Consider the following 12,957-nt stretch of genomic DNA (forward strand, 5'->3'; position numbering starts at 1 on the left):
CATACTTTGGATATATTGTCCGGAGGAAACAGTCGCTGGAGAAGGATGTCATGCTGGGTAAGGTGGAGGGTCAGAGAAAAAGAGGAAGACCCCCTAACGAGATGGATTGGCCAGGTGGCATCATTGATGGTGTCAAGTGTGGCAGCGGTAGTGAGGTTGGCCCAGGATCAGACATTGTTTCCTTCTGCTGTGTATGGGGTCTCTATGAGTCGGTTCCGACTCGATGGCACCTAACAACAACAACTTGTAGACAGCACGTTGAAGGATCCTGTTCTCTTATCCATTCTTCCCTTTATGTCTCTTGGCTGGTACATTTAATCTATTTACATTCAGTGTAATTATTAATAGATATGAACTGATTGTTGTCATTTCTTTGTGTGTTTTTTCTTGTGGGGGCGGCGAGGCCTGCTGGATTCTTTGTTTCATATAACTTTTTTCTGATGAGTCCATTTTGTTTGTGGGTTTTCTTTTCATTTTCATTTCTGTTGTTTTAATGTTTATAAATCTTTATGGTTTTCCTCTTTCTTTTTATTTTGATATGCAGGTATATTATTTTTCTTTGAGGTTACCTTGTAATATATATATATATTTTTTGCTTACAACAGTCTGTTTTATTTTAAAACCTACCTGACTTCCTTACCATTTGGAAATTCTATATCTACACTAGTACCTATTTTTGCTTTGTAGTTGACTTCATACATTGATATCCCTGGTTCCCTATTTTCATTCATGTGGGTTTATTTCACTTCAAATTCTTCTATATCTGGATTAAGTTCTGGCTGGTATTGTCATGTATGGTAACCTCAGGTTGTTGTCTGCTGTTGTTGAGCATCCTTTAACATTTTTTGTCAAGTTGGTCTGGTCAATCAAAATTCCTTTAATTTCTGTTTATCATGAAAGGGCCTCATTTCACCATTGTATCTAAAGGATATCTTTGCTGAGTATATGATTTTTGGTTGGCAATTTTTTTCTTTCAGAGTTTTGTATATGTTATCCCATTGCCTTCTTGCCTGTATGGGTTCTGCTGAGAAATCAGAGCTATTGGTTCTCCTTTGTAGGTAGGCAACTTTTCATTTTTCACTAGATAACCTCAGGATTCTTTCCTTGTCTTTTATTTTGGAAAGTTTGATTATGATATGTCTTGATGATTTTCTTTTTGGATCTCTACTGGTTGGGGTTCATTTAGCTTCCTGATATACTTATCTTCTCGTCTTTCATGATGTTAGAGAAATTTTCTTCCAGCAACTCTAATAATTTTCTCTGTGTTTGTCTCTTCCTGGTCTGGAAATCCAATCACCCATAAGTTGTTCCTCCTCAGGTGTCCCACATAACTCTCAGGCTTTCTTCGGATTTTTTCATTCTTTTTTTCTGATTGTTCTTCTAGCATACTAGTATTGAGAGATTTCTCTTCAAGTTCACTAATTTGGGCTTCCATTGCTTCACATATTTTCCTTTGCCCTTTCAATGTATTATCCATTTCTGAGATCTTAGTATTAATCTTCTGGATTTCTAAATGCAGGTTTTGTATTGTTTCAAAATTTGCATTTATTTTGTCTGTTTGTTCTTGTAGTGTATTCCTGAATTCTTCGCAAGTTTTTTCCTGTGTTCTTGCTTACCTCGGTCTTTCTATAGATCCTTTGAAGGTACCTAATTTTAACATTCGTTTCAATTATTTTTCAGTGAGTTCCATTACCTTTTCTTCTTCAGAAACATTTTCTGGCTCTGCATATTGGTCATTTGTTTGAGCCATTAGCTCTTGTTTCTTTGTGTGAGGTAAAATTGTTGTCTCTGGGACATTGTGGGGTTGTATTTGTAAAAACAAACAGTGCAGTTACTTGTTGGACCCAGAGAGAGAAATCTCTTGGGGGGGCTCCTGCAATTCAAGCAGTTCACAAGGTGGTTGTGGAAAGAATGTGCAGCAGAGTTCCTGGCCTTAGATGGAGTTCCTAGTGTTCTCTATGTTCAGGGCACTGAATCCCTCCATGGAACTGGTTTCAGTGTCTGTTAGGATCACAGGGAAGCTGAGGGCAGGGGGTCTGGTTAAATGCTGCTCTGGAGGTCTGTAGGTTTTGTAGTTCTAGAGCAAATCTGCTCCAGACCTCCCTCCGCTACCAAAGCTGCTCTGGCCAGCCGCTCACCAGTTAGTCTCCCTCTCCCATCCCTGCTTGGCCTCTCCTCCCATCTACCTTTCTAACCTTTCTTCTAAAGTTCAAGGTGCCAGAATTTTCATTGGCGTGCATTTGATTGAACTCTCGTGTCTTTGTTGTAGAGGTAGAGGGTCCTTGTAGTGTGTCTGCTGTCTTCCCATTAAATTCTCGCATACTCCTATATAACTATGCAATTTGCTTTTGTTTCTTTAATGACGCTTCAACACCTTACATGTAGTATTTAAAATCCACCTCTTTCTTCTACATGACTGTATGTAGTATTTCATTTTTTGGCCATACCACAATTCATTTATATTCCATAATTCATTTATATATCACAAATCCCCTTCAGACAGACATTTGGGTTGTTTCTAGTCTCTCACTGGTATAAACATTACTTCAGTGACCATCTTTGTACATAGATCTTTGCATCCTTGTAGAAATGTTTTTGCTGAAAAAAATTTCCAAGCAGGATTACTGAATCACAGAGTATGAACATTTAAAATCAAAGTAGGTCTTTTCTTGCTATCTTTCAACAGAGTTATAGCTCACCCTCATTGTTCTGAAATTACGTTCCCCGCCCCCCCCCCCCCAGTACTGCCATTCCCTTGCCACTGCCCTGTTCCACCAGCGCTGACACCCGTCACCCTCTGCACTACCCTTCCTTAGCAGTGCATTGGCTCGCCATCACACTATGAAATCAGAGTGCCCCGTTTGTGGCTGCGTTCTGAATGCTTGCACATGCCTGGTGCCCACTAGATCATTAATAAATACTTGCTGAGTAAGTGGATAAGTGAATGACAGGATGGAGAATGAGCCTGAGAGGAAGCCTTTGGGTTTGTGGAGAGTAACTTTGAAAGTATGGGCTTAGCAGGTGTCAGAAATGTCAGTCAGTGCCACACTGCCCCTGGGAGAGTCCATGCCCCTACCTTCCATGATGTGGTCCCAGCCTAATTCTTCAGGTTCGTCTCCAGCCCCTCTTCTGTGTCCTCCAGCCATGCGTCGTAAGGTTCCTTTACAAAACCTTTCTCCCCAGACCCTCGTCCCTTGGCACAAGCTCTCCTCTCTGCCGGGACACCCTTCTATGAGTTTCCCCTTTCTCATCTTTAAAGATGCTACTTAGAAACCACCTCTCCTATGCAGCTTTTCCTCTCAGGTGAGGTTAGACCCTTCTTCATCCTTTGTCCCCATGTTGCTGTTGTTAAGTGCCATCAAGTTGGTTCCCGTTCATAGTGACCCTGTACAGGAATTTTGAAATGCCAACTTTGTGGATAGTATGCTTATGCTTATCCTACAGTGCCACGCCCAGACTCATTTGTTTCCATGTCATTGTTGTTGTTAAGTACCATTGAGTCGATTCTGACTTATAGTGACCCTGTATAAAGTTTCCAAAGAGCAGCTGGTGGGTTTGAACTGCCAACCTTGTGGTTTACAGTCCAGTGTTGATCCTACAGTGCCACACCAGGAGTCCTCATGTTGTTGTTGTTAAGTGCCGTCGAGTCGGTTCCGACCCATAGCAACCCTGTATAGGGTTTCCAAGGAGCAGCTGGTGATCTTGAACCACTGACCTTACAATTCAAACGGATTTGCAGTCTGGCACATTAACCCACAGTGCCACACCAGGGCTCCAAGAGACCTCATAGTGCCTGGAAAATAGAACATGACCCTGGTTGTTCAAATGGCTGCCACCCCCTTTAGGTGGTAAGGGCCATATTTGACCCATTTGTGTGTCTGTAATAGCAGGTCCAGAGATGCTGACTGGAAGTTCTTCTCTAGGTTTGAATAAATGCGTGAACAACCAGCTAGATGTGCAGACACAATCATTATTGCAGTCAGATAAGGGGTTAAATGCTGGTAGCTTTGGGAAAGGAAAAGAAGGAAGAACCAAAGGGACCAAATAAAAGGGATGTGGAGTTTGAGGGAAGGAAGAGTCAGAAGATGGTAGCACCATCACCAGAAGTGGAGAAGCCAGAAGGGGAAGCTAGTTTCGAGAGGAGGAAGGGGCTTTTGGCTCTGTTGCTCTGAGAGCCAGTGGAGACACTTCCAAGTATGGAGGTCCAGCTGACAGTACAGGAGTCAAACCAGGAGTTTAGCAAAACTCTGGAGTTGGAGACAGTGAAAGGTGTTGTTAGCCTAGAAGCAGTGGTTCCAACATTGAGAAGGAATGAGTTCTCCAGGGGCAGAGAGCAGAGGGCTGAGGCCTGGGGTTGGGGTGGGTGACTTCATATTTATAGGAGGCAGGAGAAAGTAGAGCCAGCCAGGAAGATCAAGGAGTGGTCAGAGGTGGTACCACATGGGCATTGGAGCTGAGGAATTTGGGAACGTCAGAATGCAGAGCCAAGGAGGAGAGGAAGGAGGCCTTTAGCTTCAGAATAAGGCAGTTAGGGGGTCTTTGGAGAGAAGCATTAGGAAGCAGGCTGAAGCAAGCCGAGTATGGAGATGGGAAGGAGCTCAGGTCCAGGGCGTGGGCACAGCTGGCTTGGACATTTGTAAGGGAAAGGGAGGGGGCACACTTGGGACTTGTGAGTCATTTCCCCTCCACTTGGAGGACCGAGGGCCTCTGAGTGGTGTCTGTGTGCCCGGTGGAAGGGCATTCTGTGTCTACTTTGGTTACTCATTGGAATTTCCAGTTAACTGGGATAGTAGGGGGGTAGTGATGCCTTGTGATGCTCAGGGAGCAGCTTCTTTGGGGTTTCAGGTCTTAGAGAATAAGGGGGTAAGGATAGAGTTGGAGATACTTTTGAAGACTCCCATGGGTGTCAGAAGGGACACATGAGGGACCCTTGTGCTTTTAGGCCCATCTCCCATGCTGGCTGCTTGTCTGACCTGTGGGGGTATTCCGTGCAGTTGAGCCTGAAGAGCAGAAGACAGAAGCTATGGCACAAGACCCTGAGCTGGCACACAGGTCCTGGAGAATGCCAGGCCTGGTTGTTCCCAAGCCCTGGGAACAGCCTCACCCACCCAAACCAAATGAGGAATTGTGCCTGAAAGGGCCCTTCAGATGTGCCCTAGCTATTTATAACCCAGTCCAGGGAGGGGCAGGAAAACCCTAGGGATTGGAGGGAGAGCATGGGGTGTGGGTGGAGTGAGACTCTGGTGGAACAGGCATTGAGCAATGGCCTGTCAGTTTTGGGGCCCCAGAGGTGGTGGTGGCTGTGTGCCGTGGGGTTGGTTCCAACTCATAACGACCCTGCTTCCGAGGCTATAAATCTTCACCAGCGCAGAAAGCCTCATCTTTCTTCTGCGGAACAGCTGGTAGTTTCAAACTGGCGACCTTGAGGTTGGCAGCCCGATTCGTTTGGGCCCCAGAGAGGTCACCTCAAATCCCTCAGCTTAGGGAAGAGACTGTGTCTAAGGAGGGCAGGTTCTCTACTGCTGATAGAATGGCAGGAGCCACATCTAGCTTCCAAGCTTCCACAGACATTTTTGGGAGGTGAGCTGGGAATTAGAAACCTCCCATCCAACCCTCCTTCCCCCTCCTCTAACTTCCCCAAACCTCTTCCTCTCAGCTTGAAAGCTCAGAGAAGGGTTCTGTTCTTGGCTGAGGTGCTGAGGCTAGGTGGGCCCAGGATGGTGCATGCCTGATCATCCTTTGCAAATGCCTCAACAGTTAAGAGTCTTCATCCTGTGACCAGACAGTCACCACCTGACAGGCCATGAGGAAGATTCATTAAGAGAGACCAGTTGTAGACACATGAGGCATTTGTTGATTGACAGTCTAGGACATCATTAAGAGCCACACATTGGCTGGTCCTGGCTACACTTAGTGGGAGCTTAGATTAAAGAGGAAGATTTGTGGGCTAGAAGCATACAAAAGATTGTGAGGGGATCTCTGGGCTGGAGATAAGGTTGGGAGGATAGTGGAATATGGGGGATTAGAGTGAGTAGGCCTGGAGCTTCAGGACTTACTACCCAGAAGCCTGTGTTTTGACTTTATTTACCCAGTTGGTGGCACCTGTCATACAGGTTTATGAAGACAAGTGATGAATTGAAAGTGTGTAAAGCTAAATTTGATTCTAAGATGCCAAGTCTGATGAAGATATAAGACAGAGGATGTGTTTAGCCCTTCCCACCCCACCCCACCCCCAACACACTATGCACAACTTCTACCCTACCCTCAAAGAAATGACCGGATTCCAGAAGAAAGGCAGCAACCCAGTTTATGGGCCTATTTCACTGCACAGAAATTTCATTTGACATGCACCATGAGTTTTAAACAGATAAAGGATTTACCATTTAAAAAAAAATCAGATTTCACCTAAGAATCCCAATTTCCAGCTTCTCTTGAACAATTCAGAATGATGCTACCTTGAACCTGCACTCCTTTTGGCAGCTGTCAGCTGGAACTGAGTGGTTCTTCAGCTGACCCTGTCCTTACCTGCCACTTCATTGGTACTAGAGTTTGAACCCCTGCCCTAGCTCTTGTGCTGTCCCAAAACACTTTTCCCGTGAGAGTAAGTGCTTTATGCATCTCAGGGATGAGGGCTAGAAGACCAAAATGTGCACTTGGCCCTCTGGAGGAGTTTAGCTTCTGTATTCAGAGTCAGTCTGACAACAACAAACAACAGGAAGCTTTGACAAGGAGGCTGTAGTGGTTTGGTGGTACAATTTTCACCTTCCATGCAGGATACCAAGATTTGATTTCTAGCCAGTGGATTTGTTTTATCAGTGGAGGCTTTCGTGTTGCTATGATGCTGAACAGGTTTCAGTAGAATTTCCAGGTTAAAGCAAACTAGGAAAAAAAAGTCTTGGATGCCTGTTTCTATAAATAAACCAAGAAAAACCCTATAAATGGCATCAGTCTGATCCACAATGGATCATGAAGATCGTTCAGCACCAGGTAGCATTTCATGCTGTTGGGCGTGGGATTGCCATGAGTTGAGTCTACTCCATGGTAGGCTGGGAGTGGGCAGGATTGGAGATGCAATCCGCCCCGGGTTATGGGTGCCCTTCCCTGTGGAGTTGACTCTTTTAGGCCAAGGCCCCCATTTTGAAGGGTAACGGCCCTAAGGAAGTGGAGTTGCCCTTCTCAACACCATCTGTGAGTATGGCTTGTGGTGGGACCCAGAAACCTGGCACTTGGGGGTCTTAATATGTCAAGGCAGGTCGGAGCCTCTCTTTAACAAAGCCTTGTTCACCAACCATGATGGGGATAGAAACTGTGGTTTCTCAGCAGGCCTTGTTTCCTCCTCAGCAAAGGTGACAAACCGTGAGCAAGAGGTGCAAAGTGGCATAGCCACAGAGGACCCGCAAGTCCCACTGAGGTTGGGCCAGGTTGTCCAGAGAACCTGTGTGGAGAAACTGCTCCTCCCCTCGCCGCTGCCTCTGCTTTGGAGAAGGGTTGTAAATAAAGTCTGTCTCTGGGAAGCAGACCTCCCCCCTGCGCCCGGCCCTGTCTGCGGCCTCCCTCCCTCCGCCTTCTCCTCCTCCTCTGCTCTCCAGCAGCCTCCGCCAGCCGGTATGCCCGGTGACCACAGAGAGGGAACGGCTCCACCTCGCAAGTCAAGACGTGCATTTCCTGTGTATTAATAGTAAACGCAAACCTCCGATTCCAGAAAGGGCGTACTTTGTGGGGCCGGGCCGCAGCGACGGGGCGTCCTGGAAGGAGCTGGAGAACCGGCCCGCGCGGAGGACCCGAGCGGCGGCCCGACCCTCACCCACCGCAGCGGCGCCCCGCCCGCGGCCCGGCCCGTGCCCGGCCCAGGAAGGGGCCGCGGTGCCGTAAAGGGGTTTCCTTTTCCTCCACCGGGCGCCAGTTTCTCTCCAGTGACAGCTCAGAATTTCGGCGGCAGCAGCAGCAGCAGAGTCGGAGCGCCCCGAGGCGAGGCGGCTGAGACCGGCCTGGGCTGCCCTGAGGACTCGCTTCCCCTTTCGCAGGGCGGGGACGTGCGGGAGGCGGGCCCGCAGCCCGGGCACACCGGAGGGCTGGAGAGCGGCAGCAGGAAAAGGTTCATAATGGAGCCTTTCATCGGAAGCCGGTGGCCAGGTGCCAGGACCGACTCCGGGGAGGCCAGCATGCTGGTTTAGGCCTGCCCTGCACGCTCTTCTCCCTCCCAGACCGCTGCCTCTGCTGCTGCCGCTACTGCTGCGTGGACCCTGCTTCCTGTTTGCCCTCCGCGGGCTCCGGCTACCATGGAAGAGGAAGAAGAGGCAATAGGCTTGTTGGACAAGGTTCTGGAGGATGAAGATGTATTTCTCCTGGAGGAGTGTGAGCTGGGAACCCCGACCAGCCCGGGCTCAGGGTCCCCCTTCTTGGTGGCTGTGAAGGTGGGAATGTGACACGCCCTGGATGCTTGTGGGGAGGGGGCAGGGCTGGCAGAAGCCGCGTGTAAGGGCAGAAATGGCTGATTCGTGCACATACCTCCCGGTTGTGGAGAAGCACCTCACTCATTCTGAGAGGGGCCGGGCTCGCCTGATTGCCCGCCCAGGGATGGAGGGGCCGGGCTCTCCCTGCAGCTGTTCCTGGGGGAGAGGTGCAGTGCCTGCCTGCCTGCCTCCCACCCAACCAGTTGTCCTCAGGGGGAGTGGCTGTTGGCTTTCCCTAAGCCAGCTGTGCTGGAGGCTTTCTCCGGCAGTGACATGAGTCACCTGGTGCGCACGTCAGTGGTGTCAGCCTGCTACCCCCAGAGGAGCTAGCTGACTTGAAATGGGAGGCTATAATTCACTGTTTCCATGGCAACGGTAGGATAAGCGCATTCATGAAGTTCGGGCAAGGAGGCCACCCTCTTCTAGCAAGGAGACTGGGGACTCCCAGTGCATCAGGGCTGGGACAAGGGAGCCTTTGGCGAGGTCGAGAGTCAGGGGTCACAGAGTTTCCTCAAAGGAAAAGAATTGGATCAGCTAAGGAAGGGCACTAACAGTTGGCTTTGTGGGTAGGTGGGTAGGCAGGACGCAACTATTGGATCCCAGCCCACCCTCTCATGGAGTATGGGCATCTCCAGCAGGAGCATCTCTCCTCTGCCAGAGAGCTGTGTGGAGGGTAGAGCAAGAGGGGGCCGGTGATTGCATTGACCCCTTTCCCTGCTGTCTACCCCCTTCCCCAAGAACAGGACTCACCATTTATACTGTATCAACCTCTTGTCATTAAGCCTTTTCAGACCCACAGTGACCCCATGTGTGACCGAATAGGAATACTCCATAGGGTTGTCTTGGTTGTAATCTTTATGGAAGCAAACTGCCAATCCTTATTTCTGCAGCAGCACTGGGAGGCTTTGAATCATCAGTCTTTAGGTAAACAGCCAACAGCCAACCTGGCTACCATGGTTCTTCCTTTCTTCTACCTGGGCCCACCTCTAAGAGCTCTAGCTGTTAAACCTTCTGCTTAGCTTCACTCTGCTCTGTGGCTGGAAGACAGAGCCAGTGAGGCAGGGAGTTGGCAGACTGCAAAGCCAAACTGCCAGAGTGCCCACATGGGGACCTGCAGGCCTGGGTTTGGGCAACCTGTACCCTGGAGGGCATGGTGCTGGGAGCATTGCTGGGGCAAGAGCCTGTCACCAAACCCCTCTGGGCCTATTGTCCATCACTGTAAGATGGGGGTCAGTCAGACCCTGCCCTGCCCACATCACAGTGTGGATCTGAGGAGGAGCTAATGAGGTAAAAATAGGCTGCAGGCGCATGTGTGGTAGATGGCTGGTGTGGTAGATGGCTGGGTGGAGATGACTGATGTGTAGCGTCTGGGTGGAGCAGCGGCTGCAAGCTTGAGTAGGGAGCAGAGTGGAGCTGGAATGGGAGGCAGACTGTAGCTAGCACCCTACCCCTTGTTCTCTCACCTGGCAATGGTGCGGAGCATGGGGAGTAAGTCATGTCTTTCGTTGTCCTCATGTGGCTTTGGTGCTTAGGGTTAGACTCCCCCTTAGGAATGGGATGGGGAAAAGTCTGATTGTGAACCAGGAGAGCCAGCTGGGAGCATAGAGGCAGGGTAGTGCTTCTCTGAGACCCCAACTCGTGTGTTCCTTCATGGGCCTGAACCCACCCCTTCACCCTGCCTTCCAGCTGATACTTTATTCTGCTTGAAATTCTAGACATTGTATACACATCTGCCTCTCTGAGTTATGTCCTAGTTTCTTGAGGACAAGTACCATGTTATACTCATTGCTGAACCCTGTACAGTGAGAACTTGGGAGGCCTAATGGGGCCCACCCCAGGTCTCCATGAGTACCTGGGACAGCCTTGCTGCCACTTGGGGGAGTTTCTTGAGTGTTGAGAAATCCTAGAGTCTCTGTCTTCTTATCCTCAACTCCTCCAAAATATCCTCCTCTTCTGCCAGGCTTAGCCATCTAGAGAGGGAGGCGACAAGCAAAGTGACTAAATTAAACACTGGCAGGTTGCTTATTCTATTCACAACACTCTGCCTGGCATCAGGGAGAAGACAGAGTTGAACAGAGCATGCTCCTTTCTCACACAGAGTTCACAGATCAAGTGCACAGAGGAGAGGACTTTAATGAGAAAGTGATCAAGGTCAAGAGAAAAGTCCTGAGCTGATGTTACCAAATTCAGAGAAAGAAAGACCACTTGTAGTTGCGTGAGAGCTGGGCTAGGTACGCATGTGTGTGCTTGTCCGTGTGCACGGGTGTGGTCAAGGGGCATTTCTGGAGGGTGCACGCCTGTTCTGGGGCTGAGGAAAGTCCTGGCACATTTCCTGTGTTATAAGCTCTTCAGCTGGTAAGAGTCCAAGGCAGTTCTCTCTGTGCTATTACTTTACTTCAGAGGTACTTACCTTAAACAGCAGTGATGCTCTGGAGCATGTGTCCCAAATGCCTATCCATCAATCCTTTTGCAGTATAATTTCGGAGATGCTTCATCTTCCTGTGTGGCATGTGCAAAGTTGGCAGAGTTTTTCCCCAGAGCTGGAGCTGTAGGTTTCTGCTGCTCTCAATCCAGGCTTGCCTTTGAGGAGTTAATGATCTATAAACTAATAATAATGAAAATACAGGCAACACTCTCACCTCCCATCTATCTGTAAGACGTTCTATTTCCCAAAAACTCTTACATACAACTCTATTAAAAGGAGGGCTGAGAGGGACCTTGGAGAAGCTGCTATTTAAAGAAACTCATTTGTCAGGATTTTTTTTTTTTTTTCAAACCCTTTGTAATGCAAATTAACAGTTCTGTGTCAGTTGTTAATGGATGTTCTGAAATGCCTGTATTTCTGTTTCAAACTCGCAAGTCTCTTTCTCCTTGTGTCTTGAAGGCCATATCTGTTGTCCCTTACTTGGGTGTTTCCCAAAGTGTGGACCACGTATGTGGTGATTGGGAAGAAAGATGATTTTAGGTGGCACCTGGGTGCCTATTTTGTATTTTGGTTGTCAGGTTTATATTTTAAGGTATCTTAGAAAAAACTGCAACTTGTGTAGCTTTCCTAGGCTTTCAGCTATCATGTTTGGTTGGGATCAGGCTGTATTTTTGAAAAGTCAGTTGTTAAGAAGACTATGGCTTAATTAGGAGGAGGATAGGTGATCCGTGAGTATGGCAGAAACTACGAAGGTGGCATAGGAATGACTCAGGTTTGGGGATCACTGCCCTGATCCCGTGGTGGAGCCTACTTGGAAGCTCCAGACAGTAGGGAACCCTGGAATATGGGGACTCACCCTTTGCGGGGAGAAGCTGCTTAAATTTGGTCTGTATCCACCTCTCCACCCTCAGTGGATGCCTGGTCCTGCCTGCTGTAAATTCTGTTGGAAGTAGCTAAAGAACCCCTACTGCACCCCACTGCCCATCTCTTAGTGTTTGGGGGCTGCTTGGTGCTAGGGGGAGGAGAGAAGGGCTGGCATGTCCCTCTCCTGCTCAGAGAGGGACCAAGTGGTGCTGAGGTTTAGGCTTGGCCTAGGTGCACCCCCCCAGTTTCCGGTAGTAGCGTCCAACTTAGTAAGTCCCGCTGGCTGCTCCTTGCAGACTGGGGTTGTCCTGGGTATCCCACAGACTGAATTCTGCCTGCAGAGGCCTCTGCTGAAGCCTTTGAATTGTAGCCCTGGCGCTGACTGTCGGGTCTTCACTCTGGTTGAGGGAGATCAAGGCTCCTGGAGAGATTGGCTTGATTTGGCCTAGAACCAAGTCTTTGAAGGCTTTATTTTGTTCTAAACTCTGTAGAACTCTAGGCCAGAGCTAACCAAGCCTTACCTGTAGATACTGTCCCTGTCAGAGTGACCTGATATCTTGGGATTCGGGGCCTCAAACTGACTAAGTTTCATCCTAGCAAGTTGTGTAAAATGCAGAGAATGAACAGGCCATCCATGGCTGTGTTTCATTGGCTCTGCATGGTGGAAGTGGAGACAGTGTCCCTGAGAAGGTAGCTTCCCTGTGCTGGGGGACTGACAAGCAGCATGGCACTCTAGAGATCTAGGCAGCTTGCCCAGGGGATTCTGGGTGTGTAGACACCTCTGGAGAGCTTCTTGGGGACATTGTCTCTTCCCTTTTGAGTTCCAGTACATGGAGTGAGGAATGAATGGATGAATATTGGACTCTGGTCTTTTAAAAGACTAGAATAACCCTACAGGGGTTGATGAAATTGTAAATTCCCATCAATTCTAAGCTGAGGAAAGCAAAGAAAAGATGGAAGAGGTTTCTGGTGGTAACTGAACCTGCAAACACAAAGGGTTAAGTGCTTGGCTATTAAACCAAAGGACAGCAGTTTGAATCTACCCAGAGGTGCTTCAGATAAAAGCCTGGTGATGCATTTCTAAAAGCTTCCAGCTTTGAGATCCGTGTGGAGCACAATTCTGCTCTGAACACCTGCATCACCAGGAGCCAGAACTGACTTGGTGGCTAGGGTTTGGAATTTTTGTTTGTGTGAGCAATCGGCCTCCTCTTAGTG

The 12,957-nt window shown here is 48.6% G+C and overlaps 1 protein-coding gene across 3 annotated transcripts in view; it reads left to right on the top strand.

The window, feature by feature from the left end:
* Positions 1 to 12,957, top strand: part of ABR (active BCR-related) — a 194,767-nt gene that overhangs the window by 90,577 nt on the left and 91,233 nt on the right. Inside the window, exon 1 of one of the 3 annotated variants that reach the window (XM_006863208.1) lies at positions 8,280 to 8,414. The exons of the other annotated variants lie outside the window; for them this stretch is intronic. Within the exon in view, the coding sequence (XP_006863270.1) occupies positions 8,280 to 8,414 (135 nt within the window). Of the gene's footprint in view, positions 1 to 8,279; positions 8,415 to 12,957 lie in introns of those variants that run through there. 3 annotated transcript variants of the gene reach the window in all.

This window comes from Chrysochloris asiatica, unplaced genomic scaffold (assembly GCF_000296735.1).
Source record: "Chrysochloris asiatica unplaced genomic scaffold, ChrAsi1.0 scaffold00054, whole genome shotgun sequence".
NCBI lineage: Eukaryota > Metazoa > Chordata > Mammalia > Afrosoricida > Chrysochloridae > Chrysochloris > Chrysochloris asiatica.